Source organism: Pygoscelis adeliae, unplaced genomic scaffold, assembly GCF_000699105.1.
Source record: "Pygoscelis adeliae isolate BGI_AS28 unplaced genomic scaffold, ASM69910v1 Scaffold71, whole genome shotgun sequence".
Classification (NCBI taxonomy): Eukaryota; Metazoa; Chordata; class Aves; order Sphenisciformes; family Spheniscidae; genus Pygoscelis; species Pygoscelis adeliae.
In genome coordinates this window covers 10395912-10414139 of record NW_008824356.1, presented here as the reverse complement: position 1 = coordinate 10414139, position 18228 = coordinate 10395912, and the positions used below count along the sequence as shown (strand labels likewise).

Genomic DNA, 18228 nt, shown 5'->3' with positions numbered 1-18228 from the left:
CAATATTACATTTCTAAGCTTTGAAATGCCACAGCTTGTAACATTCAATATTTCAGGTTCTGGCAAAGCCAAAAATTAGTTCTTGTATATGTAACTAGAAGAGGGATAATTTTCATTTCTAAGTAGCTAAAGCATCTCTTTATATATACTCTATATATTACCCTATATGTTAGGTCTAAGATATACAAAAAATTATTAAGGCTTATGTCTGAATGTTGTGCATTCTGAAAATTCAAGAACAATTTTGAAGGGAGAATTGGAAAAAGAATCACATTTCATTTCAAGGACACAGATTAAATAGATAATAATAGGTAAAAGACAGGTCTAAGTTTGTCAAGGATTAATGTCAAATGCATTTATCAAATGACTATGCATATAATGGGTCACAGCGTCCACATATACGTATTTGTTATAGACGTGTGTAGTTGCTTAAGCGTACCTATAATTGCAAACACTGGAATACAATCTGTTCTTGTTTTACAGTGCTTTCCTATATGCATATGAAAATGAGATAACCTTATAAAGATAAGATTAAATCTGAGAAATTGAAGTAACAAATAGTTTAACTCTTTGAGAGACAGAAGATGAAAATATTTGTCTTTTAGAATCTGAAGAGAGGGTGGATGTACACTAGAACATTTGAAAATATTACCAGGAATGACAGTACAGGTTTGATATTTTTGTTTTTCTGTTTTCCCTTTCAGATATTCACATCCTTATTTTAATGAACTTGCTCATATAAATACAGCAGGATTGTTGTATTTTTTTAAATAACTCTTTACTGAATATGTCAACAAGATAATATATAGTGTATAGTGAGGTTTTGAAGTTAACAATGCGTGCAACATGGCAGATTGCAGAAAACAGATAATGCAGACTTCAAACCATCTATTCTTTCATGTTAAAGATAGAAAGTATACCAAACACAGAACAGAATCAAGTGTGCATGTCTCAGTTAAAATCAATTTTATGAAAGATCATCTTCAGATATTTGGGACCAAATAATGGTAACAATTTGTTTAGTAGCTTATCTGTTTCTGAAAGGATCAGAATTCAGCTCTCATGAGGCACATTTCCACAGAGCCCCAGTATAACAAAAGCTTGCCAAATCTCTTTTGTACTAGTTTTCCAGATGGACTACTAGCCAGTGTCCTTTTAAAGAGCAAGACATTCTATGTTGTACAAAAGTTTAATGCCAAATGCTTCAATATTGCCTGTATTATCATCTGGGATACAAAATGCCCTGTTCAGTAGAGTTCAGGGAAGGAGTGATCATCAGCTTCCTAGGATTATCTCTGTGTTTAGAAGAGAGCATCAGGCAGGATTTGATGAGGCTCAGAGCCCATAACTTTTGATTTTGGCACTCATTTCTGTTTTGTTTTTCCACTGAGCTGGAAAGATAAGTCATGAGTAAAACCATTATTCTCATGTTCTAAAGAAAAAAACTTTAATATCTCCATGTTATAATTTAAGGTGAAGAAGTACTATAAATGGATAATTCAATGGGAATTAACCACTTCACTGTCAAAAGCTGAGACTGAACTTTCACTTCAATGTCATTAATAAAGTGCCTTATGTAGACCTTTAAAACCATAAGAACAATACAATATACATAAAGTTCTTTTGCTTGCAAAATTAAAATCAATACATTTCTCAGAGGGAGAAATATTCTCTCATGAAAAGAGAAAACGATTGAGAGAAAAATATAGTTGAACTACTCTAGTAGCAAATAGCATATGCTATTTCATTTCTCTGTTTTACGTGACATTCATTGCAGTCCTTTATTGGCTTACAGGGAAAACTGCTAATATCTTTTCAGTCCAAAGTAATCCAATTCCTAAATATTCTTATGAAGAAATTCAATAATAACATCTCCAATAAGAACCTGTTATTGAAAGAGTCCATGCATTCATCAGGTGTTTGTTTCTGCCAGCAAGCTACATGCAAGGAACAGTTGTTATAGTGACAGAATCTGTGAAAATGAGGACCTGTTTGTAAATAAATAAGTCTTCAGAGGAACCTAAGCACTGAACACAGCAGCGTTGTGATACTGCTTTAACATAATTTCACTTAAACTCTTATTTTATTCCACTCACCAATCTTTTCTGTACATTTATGTCAGCTATTAGCAGTATGCAATGGAAGACGGGTGAGATTTTGTCTGTAAACCACTCATTTTCCCTCAGGTGCAATGAACCTGTTCAAATCAGGACCTGGAAGTGAACATTTTGGATGAGTTGTATATGCACCCATTTGGGACTTCTGCTCTATAGCCTTTAGTTAGTATCTGTGGTCAGACATTTGCACTAAGGGAAGATGACCCCATTTTTACAAAGTTCAAGGGAAAAGCTACTGATATTAAACTTTACATAGCTAGATCATTGCCCTTTTTTAACTCTTTTTCCAAATATTTTACCTTGTGAAAATTGCCCGTTATGTACTTATCTAGATGTGTCCTGAAAGGAAGCCTCAGCATTTGTGTGACTGACACTTTTAAATGTCCCAAACTCTCTTGTAGGTTGAAATACTTTAACGCTTTTGCAGCTGGATAGCAATAAGAACTGGGAAAAACATTCTTCAAATGAAAAATATGACATTTTGGTTGACTACAACTGTGAATTTGTTTAGATAATACTCCCAGTTCTACCCACAAATTTTGGTATAAGTGGCTTGTTACTTTTTTCCAGAAGTGTATTTATAGAAAAGAAACTTTCTCAGTATCTCATACCAATATATATGTTATTCTTCATACTGAAAAGAGGCATAAACTATGCTATCTTTAATATCAGTTTGATTTTTGATCTAGGTAAGTGAGTAATAGTCCACAGATAGATATATATACATTTCATCACCCAAGATCAAAATGAACAGTTTGTGAATGCCTTCTGTTTTCACCTTATTAGGACAGTAACCACATTTGTTATCATCAGTGTGGGCTTGTGGATCATTCACCTACAGTACAGCTGAACTCCCTGAATAAGTCATTTGCTACAAATAAGGCGCCTAGCTCATCTTGAAACTATGGTATCCTGAGGCCTAGAACAGAAGATGTTCATCAAGGAGGACAAAGATTCCTCCAGCATCAGTCACGGAAGTACAAAATTCTAGTAAGTGTGTCGTTTCAAAGGATGCCTTTTGAAATAAAACGTACAGCTAGTTATTTCAGTGAAATTAAATACTACATCCACACCCAATGGGAATCTCTGGCTCTACTTAATTTCAAACAAACTCCAGCATGCAATGAAAGCGTGCAGAAGCACAACTATTTGCTGCTTGTCTTGTGGGCTTTGGCAGCTAAAACATATTAAACAAACAAAACGTAAGTATCAACCTTCTCATCATAATATTCAGTAAATAGGTCACAGAAAAAAAAACTTTGCATAGACATTTCTACCTAGAATTACACCATTTGAAATCATATGGCAGCCTTTTATTCAGCAAAATTTCAGTGACTTTACTATTACAGTAGCCACACAGGTTGCCTAAAATACCTGTTATAGCTGGAGAAAATAGCAAATATACAGAATATAGAGTGGAATTTCAAAATGTGATTATAAAAGGTGTTGGGGGGAGGATGCGGTTCCTTATACAATGATTGTACTTTGCAATCAATCATAACTGGATTCATTTTGCCATTGCAGAAAATGAGTGTCATCACGCGATTTGAATTTGAGAAACTGCACACTCATAGACTGCTGGGTTTCAAGAATGGGTTGAGTGAAATGGGCAAAGGAAAGGATTAAAACCCTCTCTCCCAACATAAGCAGCCTCATAAAGTGAAAAGTCTAAGCATTCCACAGTGAAAGTGCTTCAGGCTTTACTTCCAATCCACTTCTAACAACTTCTCCTTGTCCCTAGTTGGTCACTGTAAAAGTTCTTTAGTTCCCTACTCCCTCAGGAAAATTTTGTCTCTCTCCTTTGTTTCTCTTTGTTGTGAACTTTTGCTTGTCCCCAAGCTCAGGAGAAAGTGAGCCGCATTAAAAAGCAAACAAACTGAAAAAAAAAAGAAAAAGAAGAATTACATTCCACCACTGAGCTGGCAAGAAATCCAAAGTTCTTGGCAGTCAATGGAGTGGCTGGAACATTATATAATTTTGAGAGCAGCATCATGGTTTTAATACAAGCATGATGTTTCACATAGTGCACGTAAAGCTCAAGGACTCAGAAAGTATTCCAGCTAAAGAATCTGAGGGAATAAAAAAGCAAATTCTAAGCCCACCTACTGCTTACAAAGCACAGATCATTGTGGAAAACTTCCAAAAGCTTAAGATAAAAGAAGGGTAATTCAGAGGGACAGTGTGTACTTGTGTTCTCAAAATTCCTCAGCTAATCAAATGCTTAGTTAATGTCCATCTCTGTACACTTGAATGAAAAAAAAAAAAAAACAAAACCACAAAAAAACCCAAAAAACCAACCAGGATTTATACACGATTTTCCCTGCTGAATATATTTCAGTTCATGATAGGCCTGGAGGCCTTTCCAGTAATAAATAAATGTTTAAAATATCCTATTTCTTTTTTCTGTTTGTTTGTTTGTCTTTTTTTTTTTTCCTATTTCCCCATAGTGAACATAAATCAGACCCTTAAATCAAACAGGGCTTGAACCATAAAAGTCAATAGCAATCCCTCCATTGGCATTATATTCTGCATCATGTTTTCAGCAATTTACAGGTTTAGATTCCAAATTCTACATGAATACTGCAGAACTGGGAGCCCTCAGAATTTCCCTCATTCAGGCTTTACCTGAACATGCTGTGTCAACAAATGCTGCTCTATTAAAGAGAGGTGCAACTTAATGACAGCTATCTGTTACATACTGATAACCTTCGTCTCCCACTGAGAAGGGTCAGAGAATGCCTAAAGCTTCTTAATCATAATGAAAAGCAGGAACAGTTTCTGTCATAAAAGTATATAGTATTGGGGGACATTTTCAGAGTAGCTTTTGCAAATAGGAATCAAGGTCACTTTGAGTTTGACACTGAGCTCTGTCTACCTTTCCTATTCCAAGTATATTGGCAGAAAACTAATCAAACAAGAAAGTAGCCTTTTTGGTAGCACTCAGAACTCCAGCTTTCAGTTGGAGGTAGGAAATGCAAAACTGCAAAGGGAAACAGAAGTATTTCCAACTGTTTGAAGCTCAACTGCAACTGCTGGGTTCACGTCAGAAGGTTTGTATCCATTTTATCTGAATTGCTTTTGTCCATTCTTAGTGACCCTGTTTTAATATGCACTTATTTTCCTGTACTACAGGACACCTAGAAACTTAACATCCCTCAGACAGCTTCGACAGCAAAGTGGTTAATGTTTGAAGAATGAGTCATTCTTTCCTTTGCCATGACATTAGGTTCTTATTGTACAACCCTGTACAGTACTTAGTAATATTTTTTAAAGATTTAAAAAGCAAAGAGTTACAAAACCATTTGCAATTAACTTGAAATAGAAAAGATAGCGCTTTTTTTAAATCCCATTATATAGTACACCGTATAAATTACAGAGTATTCAAATGCATAAATGCATCTGGGTAACATTTATCAAATGTAATTTTTTCATTGTTGTTGGGGGGTTCACTTTTTCCAGAGTTTTTTTTTTCTTTGTCCTAGACACCCCATCTCCCCTCACTATCACGTATGACAGTGCTCCAGGTCTGAGACATTGCTGTTGCAGTATCGCATGTTGTTGGGGATGTGGCAGTCTGTGTAGTTAATGCCCCCGTTTGGGGTATAAATGGGCTGCAGTCTGAAATCTCCTTTAAGGAGTTGATCATTATTTAAGGAGACAATCTGGAAGCTGGTTTCCGTCATCTCCAGGATGGAGTTGTCCTTCTTGGTCCCTGCCTCGCAGTAGTCATCTTTCCGACGGCCCCGGTTATATTTCCACTTCTGGGAGGTGTAACGCCCTTTCTTGTGCATGTGCCAGCAAAAAATGCTGAGCAGGACCACAAGGACAAATATCACTGCACCCCCAATCAACCCTGCCAGCAGAAATGGGGAGCCCAGGTTCTGAGAAGTTGTCTGCTCATGGCTAGAGGGGATGTTGCTGCCATTGCTCAAAAAGGAAGCCTTGGTTGTGGCTTCTGAACAGACAGTATCTTCTCCAGTTCGGTAATTGTTATAAGTATCCAGTGGAACCAAACAAATCCGATAGGTGGACTTGGGCTCCAGATTTACCAAGCTTAAGTGTTGCTTCTCACCACTAACTATTCGTTCCTGGACAATTCCTCCTACCAGACTATGGCCCATTTTAACCCATGTGAGTTTATATGCCATCACGGTAAAAAGAGACATCCAGTTAACTTGGATGCAAGTGTCATTCACAAAATGGATGGAGAGTTGAATCCGTTCAGATATAGGAGGTGTCACCCTTTCTCTGTCCTCCCTGTCAGGCACAGTGGGGAGTGTGGCTATGGTGGGAGTGAGAGGATTGTATTTGCTACTTGGGGGAGGAACTGATGAGGTGGAAACTAATGTAGTTGGCATGGCTGTAGCTGGGAGTGGGGTGATGATAAGTGGCAGACCAGGGGTGCTGGTGGGGCATGACAACATATTCATATTGAGCTCCCTGACTGCCATACCTCGGACCTGCTCTGGTCCCTGGCACATAAAACCCCGTACATTGATGGAAGCGGGAATAAATTTGAGCCATTCAGTGACCCACTTAATACTGCAGTCACACAACCAGGGATTATTCCTTACAGTGAGTTGCCTCAGGTTGTGAAGATTATCAAATACCCCCTTTACCAACATCCGAAGTTGATTGTTGGAAATATCAAGACGTTCCAGCTTGTAGAGGTTTGAAAAGGCTGTAAGTGGTATATGGGTTATCTGGTTGTCCTGCAAGTAGAGCCTTAGCAGGTGTGTTCCTGGAAGATCGGGAGGAGGGTAGGTCAGTGAATTCCGCACTATTGAGAATTCCTTGAGCTTGGAGAGGTGGCTGAAGGTGCCTTCAGCTATGCCTTTATTAGTAAGGAGATTGCCATCCACAATCAGACGCTCCAGACTTGTAAGATTCTGGAAGGCCAGGTCTGAAATGACAGCAATTCTGTTTTCGTCTACTCGAAGTTCTTGTAAGTCCACTGGAAGGCCTACTGGTACACTGCTTAAGTGATTCTTGGACAAGAACAGAAGCTTGAGGCTGATGGCTTCCCGGAATGCCCCATCCTCAACGCCAACAGTGGAGATGGAATTGTCATCCAGGTGCAGCTCTTCCAGCTTCAAAAGCTGAGCAAGGGCAGCCCGAGAAATGGTCTGAATGTTGTTTTCCTGCAGGTGGAGAACCCTGACATTCTTGGGCAGGTTCATGGGGAATTCATCTAATTGGTTGCCATACAGGTAGACTGTGTGCACAGACTGGACATTGTGCAACTCTGCAGGAAATCCAGCATTATTAATTTGGTTATTATGGAGGTAGAGGACGGTTACACCCTCCGGTATCCCAAGAGGCACTGAGGTCAAGCTTCGCTCATTACAGTAGACAAAGTTTCGGTCACAGCGGCACACTTTTGGGCAGGCCAAACTTTTGGAGACCTGCATGTAGAGCCCCAGGGAAAAGATAAGCCATGATTTCATGAGAACAGCCCAATCTGTGGGCCACATTCTAGTCCACGAACCCATTTCTAGTTTAAGGAAATAAAGTACCAAAGTGTTAAAGAACTAATAACAATAATAAAGCACAGGTAGCAAAATCTCAGGTCATTAAAATTGGCTTCTATTTATGTCCGGTGTTCAGGCCAGAGTTGAAGTCCTGGAGGCTAAGTATAAAATAATCCTTTTATAATTGGCCTACCTCCTACTTTTGATAAGTAAGCCACAGTCTTATTAGCCAGGGTTACAAAGTTTGTTGCCTTCCTCCATGTGTGCTGAAAGAAACAATAGCCGTGTCTTTGCAGGTGAGCAACAGGTTAATTTAAAGCTACCAAAAGTCATCTGTGTATGAGTTGCTTGGAGGGATAATATTTCCTTTCACTGAAGTCTGTTCGTGTTACACTCAGCTTTCTGAAGTCAGCAAAGTCCTCATATCAGCTATCTGCTGGATCTGGCCTGCCTGTAAAAGAAAAGAGAAAAGAAAAAGCTGAATAGCATGAAATGTTTAATAGGGAAGATCAAGCCCATTGGAAGACTATTCTAAGGCTGTGCTCTTTATGGCTTTCTGGAAAAAAGACATTAATATTAAACATTATCTTAATATTACTGTTAAATAGTCTTGAAATAGATTTGATGCAAAGTCATTGCAGTTGATTGAAGGACTTTCAGTGACTTCAGTGAAGGCTAGATCTATCACTTGTGTTTGCATATTGTACCTCCAATCTTTGTCCACTCACAGTCTATTTCAAATCCTAAAACTAAAACATTCTACAAACCTAAAACTAAATCATTTAACTGGAAATTTTTGCTCAGGTATTTTTCTTCTTTTGCAGAACCACTGACTTCCGTGAATGCTCTTCACTGATGCCTGACAGAGTAGACTCTGGGCTGCATTGTTTAATCACACTCTATGTTTTTTTCATTTTGTACCAGACTCTGGAATGTTTTGCTTCTATTTCTGTAATGCCATTATATATATTCTCCAGCTTAATGCACACTGCAGATTACTGCACCTCACTACAGTGAATTAGGTACTTATGAGGAGAGTCTTTTAAATAAGTATGGTAATCCACAAATATAGGATACCCTGCTGTAAGGCATATATTTGCTAAAACTATCATCTTGATATTGTTTCTGATGTGAATTGTGCTGTCAACAGACTTCAGAATTAGCTTTCCACTAAGTGAAATGGGCTTACATCTGCTAAGTTATTGTTCTAGGATATCAGCTCAGACCACAGCAGTTTTGCAGAAGAGCACTTTCTTTGAAACCATAAAGGTTAGATACTTCTTTTAATTCTGCTACACAGTTGTCTGTGAAGGGCTTCATAAACAAATTTGTTAGCTTCAGTATAGATGAGTTCTTTAATGTATATTTTCAGCTTTTAAGTGTACTTTTAACTTTTACCTTCCCAGCTATTATTTATTATTCAGATCTGTAACCAAACAATTCAAATCTCTGAAGTATGCAATGACATATACTGTATCATATGACATTATCTTTTCTTCTAATATGTTGTTTCCAATGACGGAAAAAAATGCTGCATTTTACATACTTGAACGTAATGAAGGATATAAACCTTCACAAGTACGAAGCATGTGTCCATCTCAGGGTCCTGAATTGCATAAGCACAGTATTTTTCCAGATTTTGTTGACCCAGATCAAAACTCATTGGCTGGGATTTCAGGAAAACAGAATTTCAGTGAACAGAAATCATGTTCAAAAATCTCTTTTCCTTTATTTAAGCAGTTTAAGCACCATCCAGGTAATTCAGAAAGAAATGTAATTCAGGAGTACATGAAAGCTTGTTCTTCTGCTACAGCTGTGCAGTTTATAACATGTCCCAAATGCTGCTTTTGGGAACCTCATGGACTGACAGTGTAAAAAGTCTCTTTAGGAGTTGCAACCATGCAACCTTGCACTTGTAGATTACTGTATCTATTTGGAGCATCATCAGGTATCAGCCTCAAGGCTAAAACAGTTGGAGATAAAAAGTGAGACCCTGAAAAGTCCTGTAGCTTATCATTATGAATTCAAATGGTAAATGTACCTATACTGTAACGCAGCCTACACTGTGTGTTGTCCTTTTCTAGAAACAGTAAGATTAACTACCCCATTATTCAAGGTTTTCTCTCTCACAGGCATATTTCAGTCGAGTGGTTTCATTTCAATGATGTAAGATGACGTGATACTGTAGAGAAACTCTAACAGGATTACATTCTAACATGAGCCTAAGTGTGACAGTTTATCCGCCTTTAATATGGCCTGGCTCCCATCTAGATCGTACTGTTCTGATCCGTCATGACACTGTCTTTTTAAAATAAGAAAGGACATGCAGAGCCTCCTCTGAGATGCTTGGGAACACACAGAACAGAGCGTGGTTCTCTCACTTTCCTTCCATCATCGGAGAGAGACAGCCTATACCTCCTAACAGGGCCAATGCCCTGCACTGAGCTCTTCTTCGATTGTAAGTCCAATTGCTGATTAGGTTTTATTTGACTCCCAGGTATGACAGAAAGCCCAGCTGAGGATGTGCAGCCACAGGCAGCTGCAGCTCCTGGTTTGCTGGGAATCTCCTAAGGAGGGAATGTCATATTAAAACTGATTTATGCATTCACCTTATTCTAGGACTCCGTGCAGAGTACCTTTCACCTGGGTAAATGTGGCACCTGAATAAAAGATTTCAGTAATGATTCTAGTAAATTGGGTCAAATACACAGCACTTCTCATTACAAGTAAAAGAGCTTTGACTGGACACTCACTTAAGCATATCAGCACTTTGGAAGCCGGCACTCTGGAGTTTATCTCCTTTTTATTGCTACACGGATTTTGCCATTAGAAATCTGATAAAACTTTCCTATCATTTTCTCCCCTTATGATGGTGAGAAAGGAAGTCCTTTTATTAATGCCTGTATCCTAATCTCCAGCTATCAGTCCTTAATAAACCGATACAATAAAATTCAGTACAGAAAATATGCATTGGTAACTACTGTTGATTGTATTAAGCAACAGCACAAGGGCAAATCTAATCAGATATTTATGACTTCAGGGTTGACTGTGGTGTGACAGAGGGAAGGAATGAGGAAGCAAAGATACAAGTGAATGTGTTTAAATAAATTATTTGGGAAAAGCTTTACCTCAGTAGTTTTTTACAACTGTTTAATAATAACTCATAGTAGTGGTCATAGTTGCAGTATTTTTCAGCAAATCTCAGGGACCCTAATGCAAAAGTGAGTTGTGTCCTTGTGTTAGAAATCTCTACCTCAAAGACATATAAAAGACTGAAGAGTTGAGCAACATGCTTGATTTAAAGAAGAAACTCTGCGAAGGAAAAACATCCTCGAAAAATTCCAGAAGGCTGGGAAAGCTGAAACAGTTTGTTCTTTAGCAAATTGCCAACGCTGAAGGTAGGTAGAGTAATTGAGCTTTCCCCCATCCCTGCCACGTTGGCTTCCTAAAGCAAGCTCTCCGTTTTCAGTATTCTTACAAGAACTGATCTGAGTCTCTCTGTGAATGAACTGACCATTTGCACAAGTAGAATTTTGGAAGTGGAGGAGTTAAGAGCACTCAGTATCCTTAGCTTTCATGATTGTAAATCTTGGGAATTGACTCATAAACTATAGATGGCAGTGACTTTGCTTATTGTGAAGCCGGAAAGTTCTAAAAACCAATCTAGGAAGCGAGGATGAGGGTAAGGGAATTTGTGATGGTTAACTTAAAATTAAAGAAATCAACAAGCAAACACCTCAATAATAACATATCTGCCCATCATCACCTTGGTCACTTTTGTTTCTATTTCCTTACCCTGTACACTTGATTTCTATTATTTCTCACTATATGCTCCTTGGAGCACAAGCCACGTCTTCCAAGTGTCTAGGACATTTCCTGTCTTACTGCAGCCAGGATATTAAATCCCATTAGGATTTAAGGAATGATATAATAAAGTTTAGAAAAGCACATTGAAATAGATGAGAACATATGTACAAGTTTTAGGTGGCCATGTCTGAAAATTTGGCTTAGTGGCCTGAGCTCCTGACATCAATGTCATCCCATCTTTTAGCCTGGAGAAAAAGAGGCTCAGGGGAGACCTCATCGCTCTCTACAACTACCTGAAAGGAGGTTGTAGCGAGGTGGGTGTCGGTCTCTTCTCCCAAGTAACTGGTGAAAGGACGAGAGGAAATGGCCTCAAGTTGCGCCAGGGGAGGTTTAGATTGGACATGAGGAAAAATTTCTTTACTGAAAGAGTAGTTAAACATTGGACCAGGCTGCCCAGGGAAGTGGTTGAGTCCTCATCCCTGGAAGTATTTAAAAGACGGGTAGATGAGGCACTTAGGGACATGGTTTAGTGGGCATGGTGGTGTTGGGTTGACGGTTGGACTCGATGATCTTGGAGGTCTCTTCCAACCTTAATGATTCTATGATTCTATGATTCTATAATGGAAATGTTCCCTTTCATATCTTAAGAGGAATTTCTGATCAATGTTTTTAACCTCACAGTCTTTTTTCAAACCCGCCTTATTTAAATACTCTTTTGGCATGACTAATGCTAGCTGGAGAAGAACAATTCTGGCTTTGTGTATTGGATAAAAATTTCAAATTTGTTTTTGTTCAACAATGCATCTGAACATCTCCTTTCAGATATTTTGATTAAAGTTATTTAAAGGCTGAAACATCTGGCTGCAAGTTGGGAAGGTGACAGTTTTATTAGTCCCACCTTCACTGGTCAGAATCATCCACACAACTTCAAGCTTTAGTCACCCTGCTGTGCATAGCCATGAAATAATTTAGTTACAATAAACAAACATGCTTCAATAATTAATATATTACTGAAAATGCTACTCAATCATAAATTTGTTGTATCTAGGAAAAAAAAACAACAACCCACTAGCAGCCTGCTTATGCAACTCTCCTACCTCACTGACCAATATTGCCTCAGTGGCTGCGTCTATGGTGTCTAAAGAAGCTCCAAAGCTGCCCTCAGGGCATCCTCCCCACCTTTCATGCTGCAGTCTTCCAAACATGCAGTCCCAGGTGTAGCAGTCAAGGTCACTGTGGCTGGCTGAGAACCTATTAATGTTCAGGGGAGATAACAGAGAATCAAGGGAGGAGATAGCATATGGAGCACAGCCTGCATATGAATACTTACAGCCCTATGTTATAAGCACAGGAGTTTTGTTGTGCTCCTGAAGCCAGGTTGTCTGTCTTCATTAGTCTTCCCACGTTTTATACTAAGGCTATTAATTTTTTAGAGGGAATAAAATTAACACCACTTGGCTATTCTTTCCTTCAAGGAATCCTGAAAATAATCAAAAATAGATCCTAAGAATCCAAGTTTTTTCTCTGATATTCTAACCACTCAGCACCACTTTTCCTAGCTGTTCATCCATTTATCTGAACTGAGTGCCATGCAACGTAAATAGAAAGGCAAGCAAAACCAAAACCAAATGGTCATATCTACTCTTTTCACTACTACCAGTCAGTGACTCTCATTTAGCACAAAACCATTCAGCATAAATTTTCTTGGCTTTACTGCAGACCAAGGTCATAATCAAGTCATAATCTTACTCTACATAATTATAATATACAGCAAGTACAAGGCTATTATGTCTGGAATTGAATGACAACCAGAAAACAAATCTAATTCCATTCCTCTGAAACCTAGTACAGAGTTCCTAGCGCTTAAGAAAAATGCCCCTCTATTTCTATTATCTGGTAACAATAATAATTATGGAATAATACCTGACAAATCCCTTTTTTCCACATAAGTAAAGTTCACATCTACACATGAATGAACATCCTGCTTTCTTTTTAACTGATTAGGAGCCTAAGGTGATGGTTTACTGTATATGTTTCTCTATGAGTTACTTGGTTTTGAACTTTGTGTTGAAAATTTAATATGAGGCTATAATCTCTGCATCAAAAGCACAGAGAAAATGACCCAAAGGAACCAAAATGCTTTTACAGGAAACCCTTTTGCGTGCTTGCTGCTGTGGCTGCTTCATACTTATGGGTGTATATTATGTAAGAAGAATAGGTGAGGAGGAAGAAAAAGAGGTGAAGAGGAAAAGGAGAAGCCATCCTTGGTGCCCTCTTCTAAAGTGAATATTGACGTTAGGATAATGATCAATAGAAAGAAACCTTAAAGTGTCTCTGTACACTGTTACAGACACTATGAAGTCTATATGGACAGATTTTGGCAGAGAAAGACATTATTGCCTTTGCAATGCTGTTAGCAAAATGATTCAGCAAATGTACACAAATGAGCTCTTCCCTCATGTATTCTTTTCTGCTCTGATCAGAACATTTCTGGTTTTGCCTCTCAATTTGCACTTATAATTATTCTCAAAAGCTCAGATCAGGCAGCCTGCTGCAGGCAAGTGAAATGGGTTTGGATCTGCCTTGATGGAGGCAGGACAAAGTTTAGAAAGTGGTACATCTTGCAACAATGGGTGTAAAGATGTCATTCATCATCCTTCTCCCCCTTGCTCTTCTTTAACCTTTCGCTCCTCCAAGCCTTTTATCTCTTTCCAGCTACATTCCTGCAAATTATTAAGCAGACACATTTCCCTGAAGGATGCAGGCCTCAGGAAATCCCTTTTTAAAAGGCATGATATTATAATCAACAAAAGCTTTGTGTTTGGAAATTTGGGTGGTGTACAGGTTCTTGTCAGTCAACAGAAATCTGACAGAGCCCAATTCCTGACCGCCAGGAGGGGGAGCTAAGGCAGCAGGAAACTTTCTCTCCCCTGACTAAACAAAGAAATGAATAAATGTGGGTTTTCTTCCCACTTTGTCCGTCCCCACACACATGCACACAATTCTCCTTCCCCACAGATGTCTGGGAGAGCCAGTGACTGCTGGTTTGTTTGACAGCATCTCTCTTACATGCCTGACAAACTGTTTGAACAGTATAGCACTTCGTTTCTGGGAAAATTAATATTTCTATATTCTAATAATGAACACTATTCCCAGCTTGAATTTTATGTGCTTCATGATTCAAGATGGTTCTTTACTTGTGGGTTACTACAGAGTGCAGGTATTGCATAGGTATGAGGAGGCATGTAAGTTCATGGTGGTGGTGAAAAGAGTAGTAGAAAAAGAGAAAAAGAGGTTTGTGAAGGACAGAGCTCAGATACAGTAGATTTTTCTCCTTTTACAGATTAGTAGGAACCAGTGGCAGGTCAAAAGAGAGATAAAACTGCAAGACATAATCACTAGAGTGACCACTGTACTCCAGGAAGCAGGGCTGAAATAGCTACAAGAACAATGGCATTAATGCTTCAGGTGGAGCCATGAATTCAAGGCTGCCGTTCTGTGTCCCACATCCTACTCAGCTTCTCAGACTTGTCTGTAAGTGGGTGTTGAAGTGCCAAAGTTCAGATGTAGAGAATACAGTGTGCCTAGACTAACGTATCTTCGCTCCTGCATTTACTTTAACAGTTATTTATTTATGACAGAAGGAAGTTATTCTCAAAACTTGATGGTGCATAACTTCATCAAGATTGTATCACCTGTGATAATTAATAAATCTCTGAGCCCAGAAACATTTGCGTTACCATTCTGTGACAAAAAAAAATTAATCTCAGCTCATGCACACAGATGCCCTATAGGTTAATATAATTTCTTGTCATAGTCAATGTATATCAAGCAATATGACCATTTTTAGTAATAAAAAACAGTATACCTCTTTCAATTTCAGAAATGAAAGACTATAGAACATATAATGGAAAACATCAAAGAAAAAATGCATTTCCTACTGCAAGCTGCTTTAGTGGACAGTGCTGTGCTATCCATCCAAATTTATCTTTTGGTTTGTCATACCACCCAGTCCAATCTCAATGCCTGTCTGCATGGATTAATCCTGCACAGACCTTTGTTATTGATTGTTTCAGCTTCTGGCAGAATCAGAAGAGTTCTAGAAATGGAAAATTGCCACTAAGGACTTCCTGCCTGTGGAGTCCTGAATTATAGTGTAGAAATTGTCAAAAACAACTATTTCAGCTAATTGTAGCTGTCAGAGTAAAAGGTGATGAGGACACACGTGGCAAATTAAAAAGCAAAATCTTTAATTGCCTGCAGAAGTAGGTAGGATTCCCTCATAGAACACAAGAGAGAAGAACAAGTCTTATGAGGAGTGGCTGAGGGAGCTGGGGTTGTTTAGCCTGGAGAAAAGGAGGCTCAGGGGAGACCTCATCGCTCTCTACAACTACCTGAAAGGAGGTTGTAGCGAGGTGGGTGTCGGTCTCTTCTCCCAAGTAACAAGCGATAGGATGAGAGGAAATGGCCTCAAGTTGCACCAGGGGAGGTTTAGATTGGACATGAGGAAAAATGTCTTTACTGAAAGAGTGGTTAAACATTGGACCAGGCTGCCCAGGGAAGTGGTTGAGTCACCATCCCTGGAGGTATTTAAAAGACGTGCAGATGAGGCACTTAGGGACATGGTTTAGTGGGCATGGTGGTGTTGGGTTGACGGTTGGACTCGATGATCTTAGAGGTCTTTTCCAACCTTAATGATAACAAAAAAAAAAAAAAAAACCAAAAAAGAACTCCAGGTTTTTAACTAACGTGAGCTTCTGAGTTGTGTAGGACTTCAAGGCAGCCCAAAGCCATTGATAGCCTAAGCACCTGTTTATAAGGAAAAAGCCCTGCTTTCATTATAAAATTGCTGATTGTTGAAAATTTACTCCAGATGGTGACCATCATGATATTTTCACCGCCGTAGGCAAAGAGAAACAGATGATCACCTCCAGGACTCATATTAAATGGAGTATTGCACCTACTAGCAAAGGGCTATTGGTGTCTTTATTAACCTTCCCCCAAGGCCTAGTCTAATTTTTCACCAGTCTAATGTTGCACTGTTCAAAACTTAACAAATTTGTCAAAAAGTGAGAATGATCAATTTAGCATGGTGGTGAATTAATTCCCTAGTCTTTCATCCCCAAAGAACTAATCTCATATCTTAGGTGAAATAGTTTTGATGGATCTCAACTAGGACTCCACAAACTCAGCAATGTACTATGTGATGATGTAAGGCTGGACTGAGAAAGTTGGAAATGGCAGAAGAGAAGAATTTTACATGAGGAGCTATCTGAAGCATGTCAACAAAATGCATTTTCATTAAATTATATGATTTCACTGAAGCCAAAACATTTCATGGAGATTTGTCAGTTTTGATTATGTTTTCAGGAGGAAATGTGCCTGAGGTCCAATACTTTCTGATCATTTATGACCAGAGGCAGAGAGAGAAAAAAGGATAGAGGAAGAGTAAAAAATTGACCTTTTTACCCAAAAAGGTAAGTTTTAACACAATTTCATTCCATGAAAACATTCATAAAATAGTGTTTACATACCACATTTTAAAACCATGAAAGCTGTTGTGGAATTATCTGCCCCTGGACAGCTGTACTTAACATGGTAAAAGGAAAAGAAAGATATTTTGTTTGCTTTCTTGACCCTTTTCCAGATGGCTTACTGCTTTCTGTGACAAAAAGTGGACACGTCTGTTTGAGAAAAACTAATAATACTAAACTAATTTAAAATAATTCCCCTTTTGGAACACAATTCTTCTGTACTGCATTTAGCATAATGCATTTTGTACTAAGAAAAAATGAAGTCAACCTGCTGTTTCTTTGCAAGCAAATTGGTCCCAACCTATAAATTATTCTACACTGTGAAGCAAACAGTTTGCTTTTATCTAGAGATATGTGGGCAGCCTGGCAAAATGTCTGTGGATAATTTGAAAAAGCTGCTTTTAGTGACCTAAGTGACTAAACATTGCTTCTGTGGAGGCAGCATCTTGACACATTTTAAATGTGTGCATGGTGCTACATCATTGATAAGATTCTACATGGTGTCACATTACTTTGTGGGGTATCATTCATTTAGGGTCTTAGGCAAATGAGTGTGGGCTGCCATGTTCTTATCTTCCCCATTTGTAGCATATGGGTCAGGGAGAAAATATGGCACTAGCTGCCCCTCAAACCTCATAGGAACCTTGATACACAAAAAGCTGAAAGTATCATCATATGTTCATCTTTCCAACAAAGCCAGGTGGAGATCTTGCCTTCCCCTTTTAATATTACTTAGCATACTGCTCCTTCACATTACTAAGAACTACGCCATAAACACTGTTAAGGAGCTATCAAGAAAGATTAATAAAGTTGTTTGCACCCTAACTGCTTCAGAAAGCCTGTCATGTATGGTGTAGTCACTTATGGAAACACTGAACAAAAGGTGTTCCTCAGCTAGAGAACGTATCTTGCTTATTTGACACAGCCCCTGTAACAAGCAAACAGAAAGTTATCAAACATTTTTTTTAAATCATTGCCATCAGATAGCCAGTTAACAGAAAAGGGGAAAGATATTAAAATGATGAACAATGTACAGCTAACCCTCTGAAATCCCTATTCAGCTAAATAGCTGAATTATTTATCAACTGTACAATATCTCAGCATCAATAGTGCCTGACAAGGGTCTGGGGATCTGGATTTGTTATCTTTTCCCAGCGATCCAATGACACTTTTCGGTATGCACAGGTGGAGAACGTGCAGTATTCTCACTACTCCAGGAATGACACTAGAGCACTTCATACAGAAAACACCTTGTGCTCCTACATTTCATCAGAATCAAAAATTTTATTTTACAGCAAT

General features: G+C 38.6%; 1 protein-coding gene across 1 annotated transcript; it reads right to left on the bottom strand.

The window, feature by feature from the left end:
• Window positions 1-587: 587 nt before the first annotated feature.
• On the bottom strand, window positions 588-8033 carry FLRT2 (fibronectin leucine rich transmembrane protein 2). Its single transcript, XM_009319429.1, has one exon. It carries the CDS (start codon window positions 7607-7609, stop codon window positions 5621-5623), a length of 1989 nt encoding a protein of 662 aa, XP_009317704.1. The 5' UTR covers window positions 7610-8033; the 3' UTR covers window positions 588-5620.
• Window positions 8034-18228: the final 10195 nt, after the last annotated feature.

Bases quoted from the DNA above. Each gene is read 5' to 3' on its own strand.
- FLRT2 (XM_009319429.1), bottom strand. From the start codon at position 7,609: ATGGGTTCGTGGACTAGAATGTGGCCCACAGATTGGGCTGTTCTCATG.